The sequence below is a fragment of the Aedes aegypti genome, chromosome 2 (genome assembly GCF_002204515.2).
Source record: "Aedes aegypti strain LVP_AGWG chromosome 2, AaegL5.0 Primary Assembly, whole genome shotgun sequence".
Lineage (NCBI taxonomy): Eukaryota > Metazoa > Arthropoda > Insecta > Diptera > Culicidae > Aedes > Aedes aegypti.
This window is the reverse complement of record NC_035108.1, coordinates 241,369,066-241,393,982: the sequence shown is the minus strand read 5'-3', so window position 1 is coordinate 241,393,982 and position 24,917 is coordinate 241,369,066. Positions and strand designations below refer to the sequence as shown.

The 24,917-nt window shown below is 39.3% G+C and overlaps 1 protein-coding gene and 2 long non-coding RNA genes across 3 annotated transcripts; 2 read left to right on the top strand and 1 right to left on the bottom strand.

Annotated features, from left to right (window-relative positions):
- The first annotated feature begins 2,204 nt into the window (after positions 1 to 2,204).
- LOC5571153 (selenide, water dikinase) lies at positions 2,205 to 19,516 on the top strand. Its single transcript, XM_001653419.2, has 2 exons — positions 2,205 to 3,014; positions 18,475 to 19,516. The coding sequence occupies exons 1-2, from the start codon at positions 2,502 to 2,504 to the stop codon at positions 19,156 to 19,158; spliced, it is 1,197 nt and encodes a 398-aa protein (XP_001653469.1). The 5' UTR covers positions 2,205 to 2,501; the 3' UTR covers positions 19,159 to 19,516.
- LOC110676499 lies at positions 6,213 to 22,943 on the bottom strand. Its single transcript, XR_002500453.1, has 2 exons — positions 22,624 to 22,943; positions 6,213 to 6,805 (listed from the first exon to the last, which is right to left on the bottom strand). It is a non-coding gene; the product is annotated as an uncharacterized LOC110676499 (long non-coding RNA).
- On the top strand, positions 11,213 to 12,827 carry LOC110676502. Its single transcript, XR_002500456.1, has 2 exons — positions 11,213 to 12,407; positions 12,477 to 12,827. It is a non-coding gene; the product is annotated as an uncharacterized LOC110676502 (long non-coding RNA).
- Positions 22,944 to 24,917: the final 1,974 nt, after the last annotated feature.

Below are 24,917 nucleotides of genomic sequence, written 5' to 3'. Positions count from 1 at the left end.
TAAAAATACAAAAATCGACTTTTTTCAATTTTTTGCCGATGAAAGATTTTTTAATATTCCGCAAGCTTTTCTTGACTATCAAGGCTAACTTTTAGTGAAAAAAGATCGGAGGTTCATGCAAGTTCGATAATATGTGTGTTCCAGCACACCGTGAGACATCTTCAATGAGCATAGGTAAATTATAACAATTCAAAAGTTCTTCAATGAATGTTGGCACATTTCTTTCCAAAAACTCCGAATTGTTGAGTCCAGTAGCATCTTTCCAAGAAAACAGTTTCTACAAACATGATCGTCATGAGGTCAGGCATTGTTTGCCTTGGTTCGCTATTTTGAACTGATAACTTATCCACCTGAAAAAAGGCAAAACGTTATAAAAATTCAAATTATTTTCAAATATGGATCGCCTGAATACTAATGGAAAAAATCTGACAATAAATAAATCACAAACATTAGACTCAAACACAAAGCTTGCTTTGATTGTGCTATAAAAAAATTATAGAGTGGGCAAGAAATTTCAGAAGGGGGTGATTCAAATTCTATAGCAAGCTAGCGTAAAAAGCTGGATAACCAAAACGGCCGCTATGAAAAGCATAAATAGCGCCACCGTAGCCCTGTGTGTATGACAGAACAGTAATGCTGTCAAATGTTAAATTCTACAGTGGCGCCTTTGTTTTGATGCGGTGAGTACTTGCAAAAACTACCTTCAATGATCAAGGGTTGAAGCAAATCTCGAAAACTTATTCATACAGACTCAAGTCAAAAAAGTATACAAACTTACTTTATCGATCCTACGTGTTAAGCAGGCGGAATTCTACACGTACCGCTCTGTACCAACTCAACTTTTCACTTTTAGAACGTTTAATTTTCGGATTTACAAAACGACGAAAGTAACATTTTCAACTTTCACAACCTAACCACTACTTTCGCCGCCCCGCTGTATGGAGAGACAAAGTGACTTAACCACGAATCAAAACAAAACACAACTTGAGCCGATTTTACACTGGTAGAAAAACGTCGAAAGTAACTGAATGAAACGGCTTATCATTTTCTTATAATTTTTTTTGTGGGAATTAATAGAAACTACCTAGTTTTTGAACGTGAGCTGAGTGTATGCAAAATTTGAGCGAAGTACACGGCAAAAAAATGTTAAAAAAGTGATTCATTTTAAAACAGTTTTAGAAGATAGATTGTGATTTTTCCTAATTAATTTTCTCAAAACCGTATAAAAGTTACTTACGTCGATTTGAAAAAGTAATCGAGAAATATTGCATAACGCAAAATTTTTGACCACATCCCTTCCCCACATAATACTTTTCGTATAGAAAATTTAAAGTTTTTGCACAGACAAACAGACGTCACACTCTCATCATTGTGCATCGACCAACTTTTTAACGGTCGAATCAAAAATATGGTAGGTAGCCAATCCGCCACCGGCAGCGCTCGCATCGTTTTTGTTCGCGTATGACGTTTACACACTACCGCCATCCGTTGGCCTGTCGGCCAAACACACTAATTTTAGCATTGGGCGTACATGTCCTCGTGACTATGATTTTTATCGAGATTTGTTCTAAGTGTTACGTCTGTTTGTCTGTGGTTTTTGTATGGACCGTAACACTACGGAAGACCCACTCCCTCCCCATATTGCGTTACATGAATATTTGATCCTTAATATAGTCCATTTTATGAAACGACAACACTGATGATATTGCTGTTACTTTCGCACGTTATGACACCGCCTCCTGTCAAAATTTCAATCATAAAATAAAGCGATCAGCTGTTGAAAAACCTCTCGTAAAATGGACTCCATAGGGCCCATTCACAAATTTCATAACGTTTGAGGGGGTGGGTGGGTGTCCTTGAGGTGTTACAGTTCATACAAAATTGGGAAAATATTCATACAAAATGCGTTACGAGGGGGTGGGTGGGTGTTGTAAACGGCCATTTTTGGCGTTATGAAATTTGTGAACTAATCTATATAGACTCTGGCTGCGACCAGCTCAGCTTTTCGACGAACACCAAAGCGATTTTCATCTGGTCGAACTGTCTCGCAAATTTCGAGTGTACCAAACTCTCCACAAAAAGGGATTCCGCCTTTTTGACAAGCGCGCGCGTGAACAGGCCTTTTCTGCCTGGCTTGTCGGCCGAGAGAAATTTCTAGATTTGCTCCGCCAGCGCGACTACCGCCAGCGCAGGGTAGCCAAACTTTCGATTTTCCCCTCTCCAGACAGACACACGCCAGAGCTTGGACATAACAGACGCTACGCCAAAAACGCTGCTCTTCGCCTACTTGGGTTGGCTCGCTCCATTCAAACGCAGGCATAAAGGAAAAAAATTAACTTTCTTGTTCGGGCTCGGCGGCCATCTTGGTGGTGGAAGAAAATTTTGTGTGTGAAGTCAGTGCGCCCAAAGTGGGAAAAAGTCTCCGGAAAGTGAAGCCGATTTTGCGGTGCGGTGTGCTTGATTAGAGTGATTCGGTGAAATTATAACTGATTTATTGAAAAATGGGCGATTATCATCACGATTCGCTTGGAACCACCCAGCTGGACATGGGCGGCAATCCGGGAATGGTTCTGCGGCGTGCCTTCGATCCGACCGCTCACGATTTGGAAGCTTCGTTCCGATTGACGCGTTTTGCCGATCTGAAAGGCCGCGGCTGCAAAGTCCCGAAGGATGTGCTGGAAAAGTTGGTCTCCTCACTGCAGCAGGATTACACTCAGGATCCGGATGCCGCCTACCTGTCCATGTCCTCCCCGCGGATCGGAATCGGTCTGGATTGTTCCGTGATTCCGCTGCGGCACGGTGGCCTCTGTATGGTCCAGACGACGGACTTCTTCTATCCGATTGTGGACGATCCGTACATGATGGGAAAGATTGCCTGCGCCAACGTTTTGAGTGACCTTTACGCCATGGGAGTGACCGAGTGCGACAACATGCTGATGCTGCTGGCCGTCAGCACCAAGATGACCGAAAAGGAACGGGACGTTGTCATTCCACTCATTATGCGAGGATTCAAGGTAAGATTCCGTTTTTCTGCTCAAAAGCCGGTATCAACAAATATAAAAGTCACCGAAGTTTGGAAGGGGCCTAGTTTCGATGTTGGTTCACTTTTCACTGAAGTTACATCATTCAAGGGCCTATCGAATACAATGTAAATAAAAGTTAATCTATTTTTGTTATTTCTTTATTATTATAATTTTAAACATTACAATAATTTGTTATATCTAGTAGATGTTCTGTATTAAACAACACTATCATCCTAATTTGGTAAAACTAAATTAATTATTATCATTTTGTTAACATATTACATTTCATTTGCTTTTGCGGTTTAGAATTTTTACAGGAGAATTGAATTCATCTGCTTAGAGGAGAAAACAATCGCTTTTAAAATAAGCGTTATCGTGCCGGCAATTAAGAAAATTCCATTTTAATTACTTGAATTTATTAGGTAATTCCACTACTGGCTTGGTACTATATTTGTCTAATTTCTGAATAAACGTTTCGATAATATATGGCGTCAATTAATCAACAACAACAATGTTGCAACAGTCGCAATAAAACGCGAGCGAATAAGATATACCAAATTATGCCGCGAAAGTCTCATACATTTCTATTTTAGTTTCTCAATTCTTCAAAAAGTATTGTATGGAAAAGTACTAGTTAAAACCTACAACAACAGACAGCCTGTCGATAATTTTATTATTTTATATGTTACAGGTTAACTATGAGCTAGTTTCCTACAGGTATTTTTGAAAAAGATTTTCGTAATTTTCAAATATGATCCTTGTAGTTTTTGCAACAAAAGTTGCCTCACGTATAGCCTTTCGAATGCCATTCGAAATGTTTGATCCCCTTACTTTATTTTATATAGTATTTTTTTTTAAGAATACCAATGGTGTTACATTATCCCAAGGGCAGGGCTAGTAGCTAGTTACTTTTTAGTGACTTGGTCACTTTTTTCGACCGGGTTACTAATAACTCACTATTTGTAATCTCGAAAACTTATTCATAGAGACTCAAGTCAAAAAAGTATACAAACTTTATCAATCCTACGTGTTTCGCAGACGAAATTCTACAAGTTGCGCTCTGAACCAACTCGATTTTTCACTTTTAAAACGTTTAAGGTAAAACAGTTTTGAATCAACTTCTAAGATTGCACTAAAACTTCAAAGGCACAAATCTCACAAAGAAAACATCCAACAACCGTGCACTTTTTATTTTGGCTTTGTGCACTAGCAGAAAGCTTAAAATAAGAAGATCAGAAACGTTTGCCAACTATTTCTCCAGTTTTGTGCCTTTGAAATCGTGAGTAGGGGCACAAGTCGGCCATTGTGCCGGCCATCTTTGGATTCTGAGATGTTTCACCTTAATTCCCGGATTTACAAAACGACGAAAGTAAGATTTTCAACTTTCGCAACCTAACAACTACTTTCGCCGCCCCGCTGTATGGAGAGACAAAGTGACTTAACCACGAATCAAAACAAAACACTACTTGAGTCGATTTTATACTGGTAGAAAAACGTCGCAAGTAACTGAATAAAACGGCTTATGATTTTGTCATGAAATTCTTGTGTGAAATAAAAGGAACTCTTTAGTTTTTGAACGCGTGCTCATTCTATTCAAAATTTAAGGTGAAGATGAATCGAAGCCAAGGTTCAAATCCTCAAGAGCACGGATCTGTAGAACCAAACATCCTTTTGAGCTGAAAACCTAATCGATTGGTCACCACCAGCTAGTGACCAATCGATTAAGTTTTCAGCTTCAACGGATGTTCGGTTCTCCAGATCCGTGCTCTTGAAAATTTGAACTTTGGCTTCGATTCATCTTCACCTTAAGCAATGTACAAGTCGAAAAAATGTTTAAAAGGTGATTCATTTTAAAACAGTTTTAGAAGACAGGTTGTGATCCTTCTGAATTAATTATCTCAAAACCGTATGGAAGTTACTTACGTCGATTTGAAAAAGTAATCGAGAATTTATTTATTTAATCTTACGATAACTTGTTAGTTTACACTTTTTATCAAGTCAAGGAAATTTTGAGGAAACAACAAATTTCCAACAAAATGTCACTAAAGTCACCTTTTTCGTGAGCTGACAATAATGAAATTTAAGGCTGGGCTAGCTTTTCAAACTCAAACAGAAAGAAATTAATATTTGCTATTATAAAGAAATTATAGCACTTATAGTGTGATTTTGAAATCAAGGTGTCAAGATTCTTGACCCAAGAGGAATAGGGACTCCGGGCTAACTTTATGGGAGAATTCAGGTGGATATTCCGTATACATCCAACGATAAATGTAAAATTTTCCGGGAAAAGTTTTGTAGAAGATTATGGCAAAACATAGAAAGCGACTTTGGGATGAATTTTTTGTCCGAAATATTTGAATTACCTTTGACAATAACCAGGGCCAATATCTGACAGACCTGCTGAATATATTACTATTGAGCTTTCTGCAGTAATCTACGGCTATAGAAGGAATTCTAAGCCTGTCTTCTGAAAGAACATCATCAAAACTCCTCCGGAAGATACGCCAGAGACGGTTAGGAATAACAGCCAAAAAATACAAAGAGTTTGTCTCAGACACTCGTCAAGGACTTCAAAAGCGCGTACTAATGTTGTTAGAATTCATTTCAGAAATTACACTGAAAACTCCACTGTTTTTTTTGCACGGCTTCGGTCAACTATTTCTATTCCAAAAATACGTTTCTATATAATGAATGCTGTCACAAGGCTGGTAGCGAGTCACTTTAAAGTCTCTTTTTTGAAGCCATTTCAACTAAAGTCACTTTTTTCAACTATTTTGAGCTAAATTTTCATGAGAAAATTACAGGGGCCGATATGATGGCCGTATTTTGTTGCCTCTTATCGAACGCAAGCAGCGCTCACCAATACTATTACGCTTTAAGCAATGCAGCTGGTGCGAATGTGGGAAAACGAACCTACACGGAGAGAACGAAGTACTCAAATTTGAGTTCCTTCTACCCAACTCGGCACCTTTGTGCGTTACCCCAAATTTGAGTAAATAGCCAAGTACTCAAATTTGAGTTATCGCATAAAATTATCTCAGTGGGTGATTTTTATCCAATGTTACCTTGGATGCAAAAACTCAAAAATAGGTATTTTAATCGAATTAAAATGCAACCTAAAATAGTAGTCAAAAATTCAATTCGCATAAGCTTTGTTTATGTGATTAATCAAAATAAACTGAACTCAACTTGAATGATACAAACATTTATTTGTTATATTTCAATTCATAAAAAATAAAATAGTAAAAAATTGCTTGAAAACCCAACCGCGTGGGGTGCAGGGAATGATGACATCAGCATAGGAAACAATTTGGATCGGGTGAGTACACCTGCAGCATCAAACTTATCGGGATCGGCAGCAATGTATTATGTATCCGGTAGAAATCAAGACCAACATTTATTTATAATTATTGTTTTCTCGGGCCCCGTGCGTCGCAGCAAATATGTGAATAGTGCGCTATGTTCATAAAAATCGTAAGAATGCAGCGCCACACTAAAAAAACTGATTTCAAAATCGCGCGAGTTGAGGCGCGTCGCGAGTCTCACTGGCGCGATCCGGTTTGGTGGCGGTGCGACAATACTGGGAACGCCAATGGAAAGCCCCCGACGGTGGCACATGGAGGCTAGGAATGGCAGGAACAGCAAGCAGGCAACGAATGACACGCATTATGTTCAGCAACCAGCCTCTCACTTTCAGCAATAGTTCGTCGGAAACGGTTCCGGGAATCACTTCTGGACATCGGAAATCGTGCACCAAAAACAGTTAAACGATAACTGAATTCCTGAAACAAGAAAGAGATGATTTTACATTATACTTTGCAGCAAACCGAACTCCTCGTGGGATATTTTCATTTCATTTATTTATGTCGAATTCGTTTTTGTTCAGTTCCAACCTAGGTTCGCACTAGTTCCAACCTAACTGCTGTCAAAACGTTTTTTTATTCGCTCAGGTTGGACCTAGTTTCGCACTAGTTCCAACCCCAAAACCGATAGGTTCGCACTGTGATAAATCACAGTTTCATAACTGGGTTCACCAATACAACTTCATACGAATTGTCAAAATTGTAACAACAAGAACTGTTCTTCAGTACAAACCAACAAAAAAAAACATCCAAAATGCAAAATTGTGTGCTTGCGGTTACGCTCGCTGCTTCCGAGGTCAAATTATTTAAATCAGAATCTGAATCAAATTTTAATTCAAAACTCCTGCCAGTGAGGTGCAGATTTGGTTTTATCAGTTATTTCGAAAAAAAGATAATTAAGCGAAAGCGTGTGGGCAATTTTATGAACGACGTAGTGGAGAACTACATGGTATGGATAAAAAGGTAGTATGTACCGTAATCCGGGGTCAAATTGATCACGGCAATGATCAGTGTTCCGGCGAACAATTTCTTCGAAGAGCAGTAATTTTCTTCCATTACTCGCCAGCAAGAAAAATTTCTTTTCGAAGAAAATACGCGCCGGAATTCGTCTACAGATTAGTTGTTTAATGTTTCGTTGACATCACAGATATGTCATGTTTTCTACTTTATAAACATCTAATGATGATTTTGAACTACAGTTGACTCTCCACAACTCGATATATGCTATAAATAGATGGATTTATCGGTAACTTCGAATTTCTTTACATCGTGCTCTCCTTAGGTCGATATTTCCGTAACTCGATATCTCCACTAGTCGCTGTCACGTTAGAGGTAAATGTCTCCATAACTCGATATTTATTTTAAAATACTAGTTCTTCTTTGGAGGTTGAAGGTTTGGAGGAATAAATCCATGTAAGTTGTAATAGAAGTTCAAAACATTAACAAATAATATTATTGTTTGTCAGTAAAGTAAAATGATTTTACAAAAAAAAAAGTTTTCGAATAATAGTTTTTAAAATACAATTACCAAAATAATATTGCCTTCTTAAGGATGTGATCATTAATGTATTGGAAATGCAGAAATTTGTTTCTTTGATTTTGGGATTGTGTCCGTATAGTCTATAACTCGATAATTCTATAAGTCGATGGTCTCTTGGATATCGAGTTATGGAGATTCCAAAGGATGGCATAACAAAAAGTTGTGAAACGTGCCTTGTGATGTGATTAATATGCCCCCGGATTACGGTATATGCATTTGTATACAATTTGAGTACAGAATTATTTTATTCTAGTTTCGACGAAATTTCCGCCTGTAAAAAGCAACAGCTGAAATTATTGTCATGATATTTGCGCAGTTTTGGAAACGGATACGAAAATATTATAATACTTGTGGTATTTTTGTGTTAGCTTGGTAAAAACGACAAACACATTAGTTAACATCTACACAGATAACACTGAATCAACAATTTCACGCCACAATACTCGGTTCGTGGCCGCATCTCTCCATCCTCCGTTCTGCCCCACGCTCGCCAAATCGATACGCACTTGATCCGCCCACCTAGCTCGCTGCGCTCCACGCCTTCTTGTACCAACCGGATCCGAAGCGAACACCATCTTTGCAGGGTTGCTGTCCGGCATTCTTGCAACATGCCCTGCCCATCGTATCCTTCCAGCTTTGGCCACCTTCTGGATACTGGGTTCGCCGTAGAGTTGGGCGAGCTCGTGGTTCATCCTTCGCCGCCACATACCGTTCTCCTGCACACCGCCGAAGATCGTCCTAAGCACCCGACGTTCGAAGACTCCAAGTGCTTGCAGGTCCTTCTCGAGCATCGTCCACGTTTCATGCCCGTAGAGGACTACCGGCCTTATGAGCGTTTTGTACATGGTACATTTGGTGCGGGCGTGAATCTTTTTTGACCGCAGCTTCTTCTGGAGGCCATAGTAGGCCCGACTTCCACTGATGATGCGCCTCCGTATTTCACGGCTAACGTTATTGTCAGCCGTCAGCAAGGATCCAAGGTAGACGAACTCGTCGACCACCTCGAACGTATCCCCGTCTATCGTAACACTGCTACCTAGGCGAGCCCTGTCGCGCTCGGCCCCACCAGCTAGCATGTACTTTGTCTTGGCCGCATTCACCACCAGTCCAACTTTTGCTGCCTAGCGTTTCAGGCGGCTGTACAGGTCTGCCACCTTTTCAAATGTTCGGCCGACGATGTCCATATCATCCGCGAAGCAAACAAATTGACTGGATCGTACCCCGGCTGTTAAGCCCGGCTCTCCGCATAACACCTTCTAGCGCAATATTGAACAACAGGCACGAAAGTCCATACCCTTGTCGTAGTCCCCGGTGAGATCCAAACGAACTGGAGTGTTCGCCTGAAACCTTCACACAATTTTGCACACCTTCCATCGTCGCTCTTATCAGTCTCGTGAGCTTCCCGGGAAAGCTGTTCTCGTCCATGATTTTCCATAGCTCTACGCGGTCGATACTGTCGTATGCCGCCTTGAGGATATTTACCTCTAGTAAATCAGCATTCCGGTAAACAATATTGGAATGGCCGTAGGTCGGATAATCTAATAAAAAACACGTGTGTGTTCAATGAACTACAACGGCAAAGTGAAAATTTATTTTCTAGAATCTTAACGCTAAGCGCAACATGCGCGTAACCATAGCAACATGCTTCAATTCAAATATTCAAGGCATGCTGCGTTCAACGTCGTCATCTCCTACACTCCTCCTCGACGGAAGGACTCCAGCAGCTTCACGGAAACCCCTCAGTTTTACGGACTGCAAAGGCTTCGTCATCATATCCGCAACCATCGCATCAGTCGGACAGTAACGAATGTCGATTTCACCATTCTGCAGCAGATCTCGAACAAAGTGGAATTTCGTCTCGATATGCTTCGAACGGCGGCCAATGGTTGGTGAATTCGATTGCTTGATCACCCCTTGGTTGTCCTCGAATACCACCACTGGTGAGGTCACGTTAACGTCGAAATCGCTCAAAATTCGGCGAACCCAACGGAACTCTTGGAGGCACTCGGCAAGTGCCACGTATTCGGCTTCGGTGCTGCTGAGCGTGACACAAGTCTGCTTCTTCGAGCTCCAGCTAATTGAACCACCAGCGAAACGGAACAGAAAACCAGACGTCGATTTTCGGTCACTAGTGTCGCCGGCCCAATCAGCGTCGACGTAGACCTTCAGTGCTGATCCATCTACTCCTAGGACCAACTCGTCGTTCAGCGTGTGCTTCAGGTATCGCAATACCCGTTTTTCTTCCAGCCAGTCAGCTTGCGTCGGGCAGCTGGTCTTCCTCCCCAGAATGGAAACTGCAGCTGCAATATCCGGACGCGTGTTCACGGCCACGTACAATAAACCACCAATCAAACTGGCGAATTGGTGATTATTTGTCAATTTGTCGGCATCTGTCTCTTTCTCAACTTCCGAATGGCCCATAACCTATTGGAATGGCCGTAGGTCGGATAATCTAATAAAAAACACGTGTGTGTTCAATGAACTACAACGGCAAAGTGAAAATTTATTTTCTAGAATCTTAACGCTAAGCGCAACATGCGCGTAACCATAGCAACATGCTTCAATTCAAATATTCAAGGCATGCTGCGTTCAACGTCGTCATCTCCTACAAACAACTTCAGGATTAGCTATCAAAAATGTATTAAATAAACTTCTATCGTAATTTATTGATTTTTTATAATTAAAAAACAATAACAATCACGATCACGTCTTACGCCGATGACGGCTAATCTGCACGGGAAAAAAAATCTGTGGTTAAAATTACTATTTTAGCTGACTACGCCCATTCTTGAAACTACCATGGAAATTCAGACCAATTTACTATGTTTACGGTACACCCCACCGCATTACTGGTACATTTGACAGAAATAATTTACAACAATCTGATTCCGACTACAGACATGGTAAAATCAAGCGCATTTCTGGTCTGCTGAAAATTGCCGGTGCGAGCGCTTAAGTTAACCCCCTAAAATGGTAGTTTTTACCGCACAATTTTTTTGCGTGTGGAATGTGCAATGTTGGCTTTTCAATATGACTGTCGCATTTTTCCATCCAAAACTGAGTTTAAACTACTCAACGGGTAGTTCGCAGCTTGAATAGTGGTTATCACGCCCAATGGTATGAGTGCCCTATTGTAGATGTAGTTGTGAACCTTAGAGGAAAACAATATGCACTCAGTCTAGAAAAACACCCAGAAACCGGGTATAAATATTTCAAATTGGGTAATATTTCCATATGCATTTTGATGAGTCTGGAAAGTGTGTGCATGTTTCTTTGAGGAAAACAAAAACAAACTGTGTATGACGAGCGTATGCTAGTCTACGTGTGTTCAAATGTCACTAAGCTCTATGCCTCACGTTGAGTTGTTTTTACTCAACTATTTGTTTTCTGAGTGTTTGACAAATTCAATGATCGATTAACTTATTTTATGTGATTAAAATAATATCCAGTCTATATATACTGCGTTTTCGTAGCGATTATAAAGACGTTAAGTGACATTTCGAGTGATTCCGTAACTAGTTTTGCCAGAAAGTACGCAAGTTCAAGTATTAAACTTGTATGGTATAAATGCAATAAACTGAACAAGTATTTTTTTACTCAAATTTGGGTTTTAGTCGAACTACTCAAAAGTTGGGTTAAATGTACGTATTTGACAGGATGGAAATCACCCATTTCTTGAGTTCCACTGTCTTTACTTAATTTTGAGTTTAAAAAAACTCATTTTTGAGTACTTCGATTTCTCCGTGTAGGCACACAAAATCTATGCATATTGTTCGTTATTATTGCCATAGCGTAGCTCGCGGTTTAAAATAAAAGTAAGTTGCATTTCTATCATCGTCAAAAGCACAATGCAGTGTTGTTTTCCTTCTTGCGGTGTCGATTTTCATAATCTGAAGAACAATTATAACGATGATAACATTTCGCATCATAAGTTTCCAACCAATATCGATGCGCGGGATCAATGGCTAAATGCCATTGCTAACGCGGATAAAAATTGTTAAGAAAACTAAAGACATTCAATGCACATTCTCACATACCAGCTATGCGCAGTTTTTGTCTTGTTTGGCGCATTTTGTCCCATTTTCTCTTATACGGATGGTAAACATTCAACAAATATATGAGTGTGCGTGAAAATTGCAACTGGAGTATAAATTTACACGGAGAAATCGGCAAATGCTATTTAACATATTATAAATGACATTCCAAATATTAACCCACTTTAATCATTGCAACTGATAACAAAAACGCTTGGCCGCAATTTTTTTATACTTTGCAAATCTTATTTATGAGATATAATAAGCTGAGCATATGACATAGCAGATATTACTCTAGGGACTTTATAAAATTCACTAGTCATTTTCTTCACCTATTGTACAAAATGGAAGCCATCGCAAACATCTCCATATTTTCACGTGTGTTTTCACCTTTTCCATAAGTTTAATTCCATGACAAATTGCATTTAAAAAACATGCACCATTCACGGTAAGTTTCGCATTCAATTGACGCTACTGTTCCATGTATTTGTATTTTACTGTATTATTTCTCCCTCAGAAAACAAATTCGTTCTGTTTGGCCTCGTATCAGAGCGCGTCGCGGACGGCTCCATTTTCTGATCATTAATCGGCATACCAGGATCTTCTTTGAAATTGGAAGCTATGAACATCAAGCAACAAGAATTATTGTCGTTTCGTTAATCGAGTGAAACTGGCCCGGAAAGAATCAAACCAAACGGTTCTGTTTCGCGCCACTCCGTGTCGGATCCGTACGATCTGCAACGAGGTTCGTGGCTCGATATGGATGGTCATGATTAAGGTTTCACGGATTCTACGAGGATATCGTCGAAATGTTTTACTCTAGTAGAAGATGTAGTATATTTATTTTAGTAAATTATTATTTATCACATATTTGCGTTTCATTCATTATTGATAAAAAAGTAAACAATGAAAACACAAACTTTTAAATGGAAATAGTGGATAAAATTGTTTTATGCATGGCTTAAATAAATACACAATATGCATGCTCAAATATAATTATCATTTATACTAGCAAATCATAGAGTTGAAATATGCATGACTTGGGGTGAACAGACCAAATATGGTTTTAGTATGACCTTTATGCTATTCAACATATATTTTTTTAACCGTGTATGCTCCCGATAAGAAGGCACAACAAGACCTGTCAAATACCATATTAAAAAACTATGATGCCATCCCTCTGGAAAATTACGAATCGGCTTTCTTTTAATTTAGGCTAAGTTTAAATTTAACTTCAAAACTTTGGTTCATGTATTTTTTTGTAAAAAAAGTTAATTTTTCATAGAGTTCCAGTTGATTTGTAATAGTATCTACGTTATTATCAGTATGTTGTAAGTTCATTGTTGTAAAACTAAAGGTTTAAATGTTTAGTATTCTTTTTGAAAATCTCGTGCATTCTCATATAAAAGTATTTTTTATATCTTGTGGTGTATTATTAGATGTTTGTTTTCTATTGTCGAACACTACGTTTTAAAATATGCATCCTAATTATTAATGTTTCCAAAATTCGTTTTATTAACTAAACCTTCCTAGTGTGAAGCACATTAGCTTTTTAAAATTTGCTTGAGTTTGAGCTTGAGCTTGATTGGCCGCCCGTGGATGCTACTCCAGTATCGCCAGATTAGCTGCACTTACACAAGGAACCAACCGAATGACTGCTTGGGACTAACAGACACCCTCAGAGTATAAGTGCTGGTGATCTTCTATTTTTAGGCTATAATGGCGCCTGCCACGTCAGAATGCAGACCAATGTGGGGAAGGGGGAGGAAATGATGTTGCACTTATACTAGCCCACTGTAGACCGTGGAGTACGACTGCATCTACGCCAGTTAATGCGGAATGTATGGATTGGGGTAAGGCATGGCAACAAGGTTTGCTTTTGTGGTTAGCAGACTGCCTATGTATCAGGCGTAAGGAAAGGCATGCGCGTGGAAGAATGGAAGCGTTAGGGAAACGGTTTCTTGTCCGTCTCTGGTTCTAGCGTTTGCTATGAACGAATAGTTTGAGTGTGATAGATTTAGAATGGAAGACAGAAGCAAGTGAGAGATATACAACTACAAAGTATGAGGAAAGGAACGGGCCTGGGATTGAACCCATGACCTTCTGCTTATGAAGCAGAAGCGGTAGCCATCAGACCACCAACCCCGTCTCTTTTTAAAATTTTACAAAATCCTATAAAATAAGTATTTACACTAAAACGCAAATTTGAGAATAATTATTTAATGTTCTATTTGAGAATACAAATTTATCATACTTCTTAGGTCAGTCTTTATTCGCAAACCAAACCTTTAAAAATGGCCGAACAGACCTTGGGTAGAGTCTACTTCCTTTTTTCTTATGCATGTACTTAAGCATCTTTTAGAAATGTATATTATCAATTGTTTCTACGAATAAATTTTAAAAGAACCTCTTTCGAAGCTTTTTGAGAATGCTTCCAAAGTATATAGTTATGAATTCATACGTAATACAGAAATGCTTCATAGAATTTATCGTTTTCGTTGAATCGCTCATGAAATCTAGAGTGCCTGTAAACAAGAGTGACGTCATGTTCCAGTTTTGACAGGTCTCCTGCTCAATTGGAACGCGGATTTGTATGGAAATGACAGTTCGTCGCTGTTCCAATTTTGACATTGACGCCACTCTTATCTAGATCCACTCTGATGAAATCATGCATGGTTTCTCGCTCAACAATTCAAAAGGGCCAATCCTCACATCGTTGACTCTGAGAAAATTCGATTTGAATTCACCACATTTTCAATTCCTATTTTTCAATATTCAAATCAATCAATGTGATTTCTTGCTAGTTGAGTGACGATTTACTATTACTACCCGCTAATAATCGATTTTATTCTGAAAACTGACAAAAATGTGGAAAAAATTATGAGTTTAAATGCTTGGCCCATTTCCGATTTTCATCAAGGCATGGGTCTTTTTTAATTGGCCAAAATAGAATTTTATTAGCGTGTTTGGCCCAAGGCTAGGCCTTTTTGGTTTTCAATGAATGAGCAAAAGAGTGTCATTGGCCTCTCACCATGCTAAGGCCAATGACAGTTTGCGAAATTTTCCGATTGTAGGCCCTCTTGATGGAGCGAGAACAAATCATTGGCCCTTTCGAGCGAGGGCCAATGAATGATTTGGATAAAAGCGGTTATTGGCCGTTTTCAAAAACCGAGTTCATAACGGTAAATTTTATGATTATGTTGACAATGTTTGCATAGTTTGTGGCAGTGTTGATAGACTCACACTCAAAATCTCAATCAATACGCTCTCCCGTGAGAGCAAACTCATTAGTGATCTGCTTCGCAAATCTCACGCTTGAGATTTTGATGCAAAATCAACTCAATCAACTCAAACCGTAAAAAATGATTCAGTCATGAAACCCGGCAAAAACTCGTAAAACCCGAATGTTATTGTTTACGTTGGAAAGGATTAACATAATTTTACCAGACTAACAAGAAATTATTGCCGTGTGTGAGTAAACTGTAGAAATACAAGACAATGAGTTAAAAAGGTGAGCCAACTCATCCATGATTTTTTGACTGCTGAGTTGCATGATTGACAACTCACGCATGAAAAATCTCAAGCGTGAGTTGTGAGAAATTGAGTTTTTCACAACACTGGTTTGTGGGTGTTGGGAGATGCTATCGAATGGTATAAAAACCCGATTTGTGTACAATTTGATCATTGGCCCTCTAGAATTGTTACGCGAGGTTTCTTCAAAGAAATGTGGGGAGTCGGATCCTGTTCTTGGCACTTTTGATACACTTCGGCTGGAGGTTTTTAGAAAGCCACGAAGTTTATATTTGACAAGAATATGCGCGGTATTAACAGCAAAAGCAAGTCCACGTAGGGAATGATTTTTCTAACTAGTTAAATTTTATCTGGAGGCTGCACGTCGAAGGAAATAGTTTCGTTCAACCATCTAAATAAGCCGAGATAGTGTTATATTATTTAGTGACAGTTCAAATTTAAATTTAAAGTACTTCAATACCCTAATAAAATCAAATATAGGTGTGGACAATATTTAATTAAGGTATAATACCAAATTAGTGTATACATAGGTTCCCAGAGTCCTAGCGGTAAACGCGCAGCTATTCAACTAGATTAAGTTAAGTTAGATTAAGGGTTGGGAAAAAATCTGAAACTCACTCTACCAAGGTATCTATAAGGGAGGTATATCAATGTGTCATTTAAAGAAATCCGCCATATTGGCAAAACATTTGACAGCTGGCAAGTTTGTGTTACTCCATCAGATCAGCAAGCCTTGAGATCCTAGCAACTTTTTCCCCTCACTTTTTATTTTGTTTCGTAAACGTCATTTAACAACCAAGAAGAAAACATGATGCTTTGATTGGTTTTATTCAATTGAAGAACCTAAATGATATTGAACCAGTTGACCCGTTAAATAAAACAAAGAAATAATAGATTACGGTGACAACATGATAATTACGCTGGAAAAAGTGGCTAGAAAGTCACATTCGACATTCTTCCAGCTGTCCCTTTGTCATTCATACCGCTAAATAGGACGTAAAGGAAGTAAGGATCTTTTATCAACCCCTTGCTTTTAAAGAAAATGTAGTGATGGAAATCCCTTTCACACAATTCTGATAACTTCAAATTTCTTTCCGATCATATTTTTTTATTTGTAAACTATAAACACAATTCATGACTATCACTAGAATTTCACGGACGTACCACAATCCTACATGATATCAAAGCGTTATGCAAAAGTATCTGAAATTGATGAATTCACTTAGTTTTGTGTAGTACATAATGAACTCCATAATTGAAACTGTCCTCGAGACCAAAAGGAAGGCACCACGGTCTTGAGTTGCGCTACGCAATTGTCTGTATCACCATCACTTTACGATTTCGTTTTATTTCGAATATTTTCTCCCATTGTGGAACAACAGCATCCTGAAACACAACAACTGATAATAAAGACCCAATCTAAAAATATGTACATTTATTTTGTACCTGTATCCTGAAAGTGTCGTTTATATCAGCAGAAAATTTTCCTTTTCATTTTTCAATCCGTAATAATAAACATTACGGCCCCATGAATACGATAGCAACCATTGGAGGGGAAAAATGCATCAACAAACTGGCCAGCTCGCCGACTCGCCAGCCGTCGTTTTCCTCCCCTCGCTGTTCAGCACTTCCCGCATCCACTGACTGCTTAGATTGCTGTACCTTTCTTCAATATACCTTGCACTCTACAGTAGCCAAACAAAGCCAATCACAGTCAGCGAAGCCAGTGAAATTCACGCCCATCGCTGCTGTAGGCAAATGCCTTGAAAATTGCAAAACACCCGTTGCTAAGGGCAACCCGAAATTACTGTAGAAAAATGTTCTAGGGAAAGTGTACCAGTTATGGCCATAGTGGTTCCCTATTTGGCCATATGTGAAATTTCGATAACTTTCACATTGTTTATAGTTTTGCATGTTTTAACATCTAGATACATCCTTTATCTTACTGCTTAAACACACAAAACTTTTCTAAATGTGAAGAAATTTAAGTTAACACGTATGGCGAAATAGGGAACCACTATGGCCATAACTGGTACACCTACCCTATTTCCCGCTGCATTTCCCGCATTTAGAGCCTTCAATGACACTCATGATTTAGAAAATTCGTGCACCCAACAGAGGCTACTTGATGAGATTCACGTTTTTGAACTATTGTACTGGGAGAGCCACGTGATTTTCGCGAAAAGTCAAGCCTACTACTATTACCATTCCCAGCACTGAGATTAACCAGAGAATTGTGGGTTCGAATCCCACCAGTCGAAAGTCTTTTGGTAAAGTAAATTTTCTCGACTTGCCAGAGCAAGTATCATCGTACCTGCCACACATATGGAACAGAGCCTGCTTCTCAGCTTAGTGTTCTTATGAGCACTTCCACAGTTATTAACTGAGAGCTTACTAGGTATACCAATGACCATTTTTGGGATAACTGTGGAAGTGCTCATAAGAACACTAACACTAGCCTGAGAGGCAGGCTCTGTCCCAATGAGGACGTACTGCCAAGAAAAAGCAGTATACGATAAACAGGCTCTCACAATGTGCTGCATATCATGATTGTTAAATAGAGCGATAACTGAGAGATTCTCTCAGTGGCGCAACAATGGAGGGTTTTTCAAGCAATTTAAAGTTCTTTAAAAGTGGAATACTGTTATGATAGGGTTTCTTTATAATCATAAGAGTAAGACTTCATCGAACAACTACAAAGACACAATAAAAACATCAATCATTTTTCCCTTGGAAGAAAGCGCATATTCCGGAGAAACGTCCTCTATTCCATTTTGCAACATTTTTAAAACCCACTTTTTTGGTAGAAAGTTGTGAATTCAGAGATATATCCTTATATTTGTTCGTGATAGCAAGCATACCTATTCAGTGAAAATTTGAAAGTGACCATCTGAGAGATTTTTGTCCCAATCGGTATCCAAGGAGGATTACCAATTTGGCTTGAGTGGCAACTAATAGATGGTTTATATATCCTATATTTCCAGGATTCTGCTCTAGAGGCCGGTACGTCGGTTACCGGAGGCCAGAGTGTGGTCAACCCATGGGCAACGATTGGTGGAGTTGCGACCACAATTTGCCAGCAGAATGAATTCATCGTTCCGGATAACGCCGTCGTGGGTGATGTGCTTGTCCTGACCAAGGCCCTCGGAACTCAAGTGGCCGTCAATGCTCACCAATGGCTGGATCAATCAGAACGCTGGAATCGTATCAAGCTGGTCGTATCCGAGGAGGATGTTCGCAAAGCCTACCATAGAGCAATGGACTCCATGTCCAGGTTGAACCGAATTGCCGCTCGATTGATGCACAAATACAACGCTCACGGCGCCACGGATATCACCGGATTCGGTCTGCTGGGTCACGCCCAAACCCTGGCATCGCATCAGAAGAACGACGTTTCCTTCGTCATCCACAATCTGCCGGTGATCGCAAAAATGGCTGCTGTGGCCAAGGCCTGCGGTAACATGTTCCAGCTGCTACAAGGCCACTCGGCGGAAACTTCCGGAGGATTGCTGATCTGCTTGCCACGTGAACAGGCCGCCGCCTATTGCAAGGACATCGAGAAGCAGGAAGGGTGCCAAGCATGGATCATTGGCATTGTCGAGAAGGGCAATCGCACCGCTCGTATTATCGACAAACCACGAGTGATCGAAGTCCCAGCTAAAGAGTAAGATCCCAACACTTTGTGAAAACCATTCTTTCCTTCTTTCATTATCCAGTTTGACGAATCCGACCGACAAGGACTATCTGTTAATGATATTCTGTAAGTTTCAAATAATTCCACAATCTGAAGTAAAGCTAAACTTATGATCACAATCACATTACTTGAGCTCTTTTATCAATAGAAAATAAGAAACCCAGATTCTTTATCAAACTTAAGTTTCTAATTAGTGTTTTAACAGAGTAAAGAGAGAAATGTCAGTCGAGAAATTGAGAGAGACAGACATGGCAAGGGAGTGTAACAAACAAACAAACTAGACGTAAGCTCATTTAACATTTAATTTTTCTCAAAATCCCCAAACTGTAAACTGCATTGATAAAAAAAACTAAAACTTACTGTGGTGAGCACGCAAGCTGATTGCGAGTATGATAATATAATTTTTCGTTTTATGAAAAACAAAGCTTTCAAAAATATTTTCGAGAAACCACGATTACAGAAGATAAAAAAAAAACATTTTTGTAGATGATAGAATATGGAAATAATAAAATTATTCAAATGAATGTTCGTTCGGCTTATTACTTCTCCGAAAAGCACCCAGAACGATATCGTAGGTGTCATACCGCAGACAAACAGACGTAACACATCTCGATCAAAATTATAACGTCTGTTTGTCTGTGCTTCAACCCAGGCGAATTGACAAATAGCAATGAAATTCCTTGCAGGATAAAAGAGAGGCAGATAGAAAACAGTCATAAATAGGGTCCTAAAGCTCTGTCCCAATTTTAGTATCAAACGCTTAAGTCTAGGGCAGAAACATATGTTTACTCAATTTTTAAATTATTCTCATTGGTTTAAGTCCAAAAAACATTTTTTTTATGATTTTTTAGATTTTGTCACACCCCTTGGTTTAAACTCAAATTTTGGGTATATTTTGTTTTCCGTGTCTCTTCTGAAATGTCAGATAGGAACAACCCCAGTGTTAAAACTGTAAGCCCTGTTGCATTTTTGTCGAAAAAGTGAATGTCAAACATGATCACAAGTGTCAAGGTTCATATTTGGAACCATTTTTATAATTGAAGTTTAAAAATGTTATAGCCGTTATTTGAGCTAGAAAAATTGCTAAAGTAGTTGCAAGAACATGCTTTTTCGTATTATAAAATAAAAACAAGAAATCATTAAAAATTTAAGGACCCAATTACTAAAATTTAGTCATTCTGTGACTACCCGTGTTTCTGAGGGTAGAGAACCAATACAAGACCAACAATTCAAAAGGCCTCAAGTCCAAAATGTAAACAAATCAGGTTTTTGCTGATTTTAGTGTATAAGAGCCTATTCTTACTGAAACATACAATAGCCATACAAAAATATGCATGAAAGTTGAAAAAACAACATTTTTCTAAAAGGCCCCATCTCATTTTCCGCTAATCAGATTATTTATCGCAAATGCGGCCTTTTCCTAAAAAGGCCTCATTTCTATATTCGACTGAAACCGAGTTGAGGCCTATTAAAAAAAACTTCAAAATTGCAATTAGAGAACGAAAAACGGTTCAATTTACTAAGTAGAAGTAAGTTGGTGGTGGTTGGTCCCTAGTGATAAATCCTACCTCCGTTCTGGTCACGATCTTCAGATTATCGTGATTCGTCAACATTCGTATTGATAAAGTGGGCGGACAGGCTTGAAATGGGGTTTGAAAGAAAAGAATGTCAGAACAGGTATCCACCGGCGACGCCAAACGGACCAACGTAATGTGGTGTAATCTGGGATTTGTGGATTGAATACTGATATTTTTTGCCAAGCATCAATATGGGTGACTTCCGAGGATAGCGAAACGTAAGAGGGGTTATGACAGGGTTGTGGGTAAATCCATCACATTGGGGTTGTGACTCTGTGTCTTGTCAGGAATAGGGTCTGATTGGTATTGTAGTATGCAATAGAGTTCGGAATTGATAGACAGACTTTGAGGAAAGAAGTTTTGAACGTAAGGCAGCAGCACCTTGGATCTTGGAGGGCGCAGGTCTGGAGAGTTGGGCAGCTGTTTATGCTGGGTTACATTACGTTACATTACGTAGAAAGTGGAATCTGTTTTCCCTCGCATAAATTATGGGAAGTATTTGAAAATGGTTTCTTGTTCAGATTGTGTAACGCAAGAAAGAATCTTTAGCTCTGCGTTATGTTAGGAGGTTATAGTATAGTGCAGGGCCGAAGAGAGGATGAATATTTGATCACTTAAACTTTGCGCTGCAAGATATTCGAAGTCGTTAATCAGGTATATTTAGCCTAAATAATGAACAATCATACGCGTAGAGCCTACGGGTCATGAAGTTAGGATTGAAATCAAAATAATATTGCGCATTTCTTTCACACCACAGGATTATCGCAGAAGTTTTACATGTGCGGAGGTGCCGGTAGAGGTGCGCGATTGCGTCGAGTCGGGTCGGTGTCTTCAGCGGACTCATATTTCGCAAATCGAAGAATCAGTGCTCTGAGGGCATCAACATGATTCGATGCGGTCCCACACTTTTATTTGCGCTTTTGCACTTGTCTTATTAAATAGGAATACTTTGTGTTAGGGAAAGTGTAGGAGAATAAATTATGATTTATTAGAATTTTCTGATAGAGGCAGAGTTCACATGTTACTTAGGTATTTGAAAGCAAATGAGAACCACATTAAATAATAGATAAACACTAATGCTCATATTTTTATATTTTTCATTTCATTTTGGTCCTCATTGCCCGAGCGGAGTCGACAAAACTCGAGGTGGATAGAATCGACGGAACTACGATACGGAAAATAAACAGATGAGAAACTATCGATACATTTATTCAACTATAAAAACCACGTTTTAACGTAATAACTTTATTTCTTTCTTCTCGTTTCAGCAATCCAACAACCAAACCATTTCTACTATCTTTTCATTTCCTCTTCGTTACATTTATAGTCCCTCTGGTACTGAATCGAATGGCGCATTCCGCTTTTATTAGCGCTGTCTTTCCTGTACGTTGAACATGGTGTCGGAGGTGGTGTGCTCTGTAGAACATTGATGTGCTACACGGCACGCCACTTCCGGCATTTTGTTTGGCGTGCGGGATGGGCAGTGCTGGTGATGGGGTGGAGGGCGCTATTCGGTTTAGTGCCAGAGGGACTATATCTATTTAATGTATCTGAAACTTGTGGGACCGCTTTAATTCCGGCGCCTGCTTGTGGAAGAACCCGGTGTGCTAAACGGTATAGGACATGTTAACGGGGGAGGCTTGGTAGGTCCTCACCCAGCCCGTGTCTAGATTGGCGGATAATAGTCTGCCAGGGTGTGGATTGAGCAATTACAATTACAATTACAATTTACTAAGTAGAAGTAAGTTATGCTACGGAGCGATTATGCTCTGTATTATTTTACACAGCGCTTGTCGCAATGGTGAACATGATCAAATTTTCCGTCGGGTTCCTGTAGACTGATGTATTTTGTATCACACTACCTTATAATACCTGCGTCAGCCTGTCTGTACTTCACTAATTATCGACAAAACACGATTTGATTACAATTGCATGAAAAATAACGTTCAATTGCAATATTGAACCAATATTTTCTTGACGACAAACTCGCGTAGCACACCCTATGTTCATGAATGACGAGGGAGTTAATAAATCAACTATTTAATCGACCGCCCGAATCTTTTTTCTGCTGTAGAGATTTCCTTGTACCTTACTTCACCACTTAACACTCTTCTACAGTTCAATTTTCTTATTTCATCATCAATTTTGGATGATTTTCAAAAGGCCACATCACAAGATGATGAAAAAAGAAGCCACAACTAGAAGGCCTCAACACATGTTAGAGTAAACAAAGGCGTCAACTCACTGGCCTCATCAGCGTCGGCCGGCGTCTATGGGCACAAATCAAAAGGGCTTAATACCTTTTGGTGAAATAAAAGCCTCATTTTCTTTGATTCGTTTTTTTAGTAGGATTTTTTGCTAAAATGATAGTAATGAATATTCATTGCTATAAATCAGTTTGTTCAGCGACTTTCTGGATGATAAAATAACATACAATGCATAAATTCATAATATAAATTTGATTTATTGTTTGACAAAACAAGATTGCGTTTTTCTCATTGTTTACTTTTTGGAGATGAGGCCTTTTGAATTGTTAGTCTTGAATAGAGGCAATAAACTTTGACAGTAGGACCAAAGACAAACAAACGTCTCCCTATCATCATTGTCACCACCTTTTTAACGGTCGATTCAAAAATATGACCACCTACCACAGCGCTCGCATCGTTTTTGTTCGTGTTTAAACCCAGTCGAAATAACAGTTAGTGTAAAAATTCACAGCAGAATGAATGAGAGGCAGATAGAAAATTCACTAATAGGCTAAAGTGACCAGACGTCCCGGATTTTCCGGGACAGAACAATCTTCAACTTGACCGTACAATTCGTAGTTGCTACTCCGTGATTGACCGGAATAATCAAAACAGGTAACCATTAAGGTGACACATCTTGGAATCCAAACATGGCAGGCACAATGGCCGGCTTGTGCCCCTACTCACGATTTCAAAGGCACTAATCTGCTAAAATAATGAACGTACAAAGTCAATCTTCTTATTTTAAGCTTTCTGGTAGTGCACAAAGCTGTAATTTGATGCTTCTTTCGCGAGATTTGTGCCCTCAAAGTTTTGGTACATCATTGAATTTTGATTCCAAGCTGTTTCACCTTAAGCACTGTTATATGCGGTATATGAGCCATTTAACGGCTTTTCAGTGCCTACTAGCTTCATAAAACATTTTCAAATGCTAATAGGCACTGTGACCCTCAGGTACTGATATTGGCCTTATATGGGTATAAAACGCTTTATTTTAGTGCTTGTAAGCCCTGTGCCAATCAGCTGTTCACAACGACTGTCAATGCTGTTCAACGGCCTATAGTGCCATGACGTTTGTAAATCGAAACAGAAATGAATCGGGGTTGCGAAGCCAAAAGAGATTTCATATCACGCTCGCACCTACGAAAAATATCGTAAGCAACTGGCAACGCATGAGAGAATAAAGTGAAACACATATATCTGCCTCTTTTTCGCAAACCCAAGATGCAAATGCAAATAATGTATCCTCGAATGTATCAGGACCTTCGAAGTCCCGAAAATCTTTCAGAACGAATATGCGGCGGAAGACGTTGCCATGAATGCTTTGATATATGCTGCATTGCTGTACTTTTATGATGCTAGAGATTTTAAGTTATGAAACAAAATATATACTAAATCGATTCTAAAGGTTTGGGAAGGGGGGGTGTTGGTTGATAAGCGGTTAGTTTTTCTGTGGATTTTGCTTCCGCGCTGCTATGTGGTAATAAATATCTCTAGACACATTTCATCAGAACCTCGCCGGCATAACCAGCATTGCTCATGATTTAGCAGGAAAAATATACACATGCTGCTGCAAAGTTATCTCTTTCAAATACGATGTTTAACCTACTAATCCACTTGTGCAGCAATGGAGCAGATGGGAAAACGACGAGCATTATCAATAAGAACACCGACAACTGCAATTTGAGCCTGGATAACGCAGCAAAAAAAAAACATCACAGAAGAGAGCATGAGAAAAGGAAAAAAGTATTGACCATTGCAATAGAGGTAATAAACTATAGAGGAAGAATGTCGCTGGCGTCGCTGCAGAAACATCTTTTGCTGGCGGAGATAGGCGGGGCTATAAATGTCAACGCGAAAAAGTATGCAGTTTGACACTTATGTACCCGACATGTTTCTGAGCGAGAACA

Excerpts from the sequence above, each read along its gene's own strand:
- LOC5571153 (XM_001653419.2), top strand. The coding sequence starts at position 2,502 with ATGGGCGATTATCATCACGATTCGCTTGGAACCACCCAGCTGGACATG. Across the intron at positions 3,015-18,474 it reads TCATTATGCGAGGATTCAAG|GATTCTGCTCTAGAGGCCGG; the intron begins GTAAGATTCCGT and ends CTATATTTCCAG.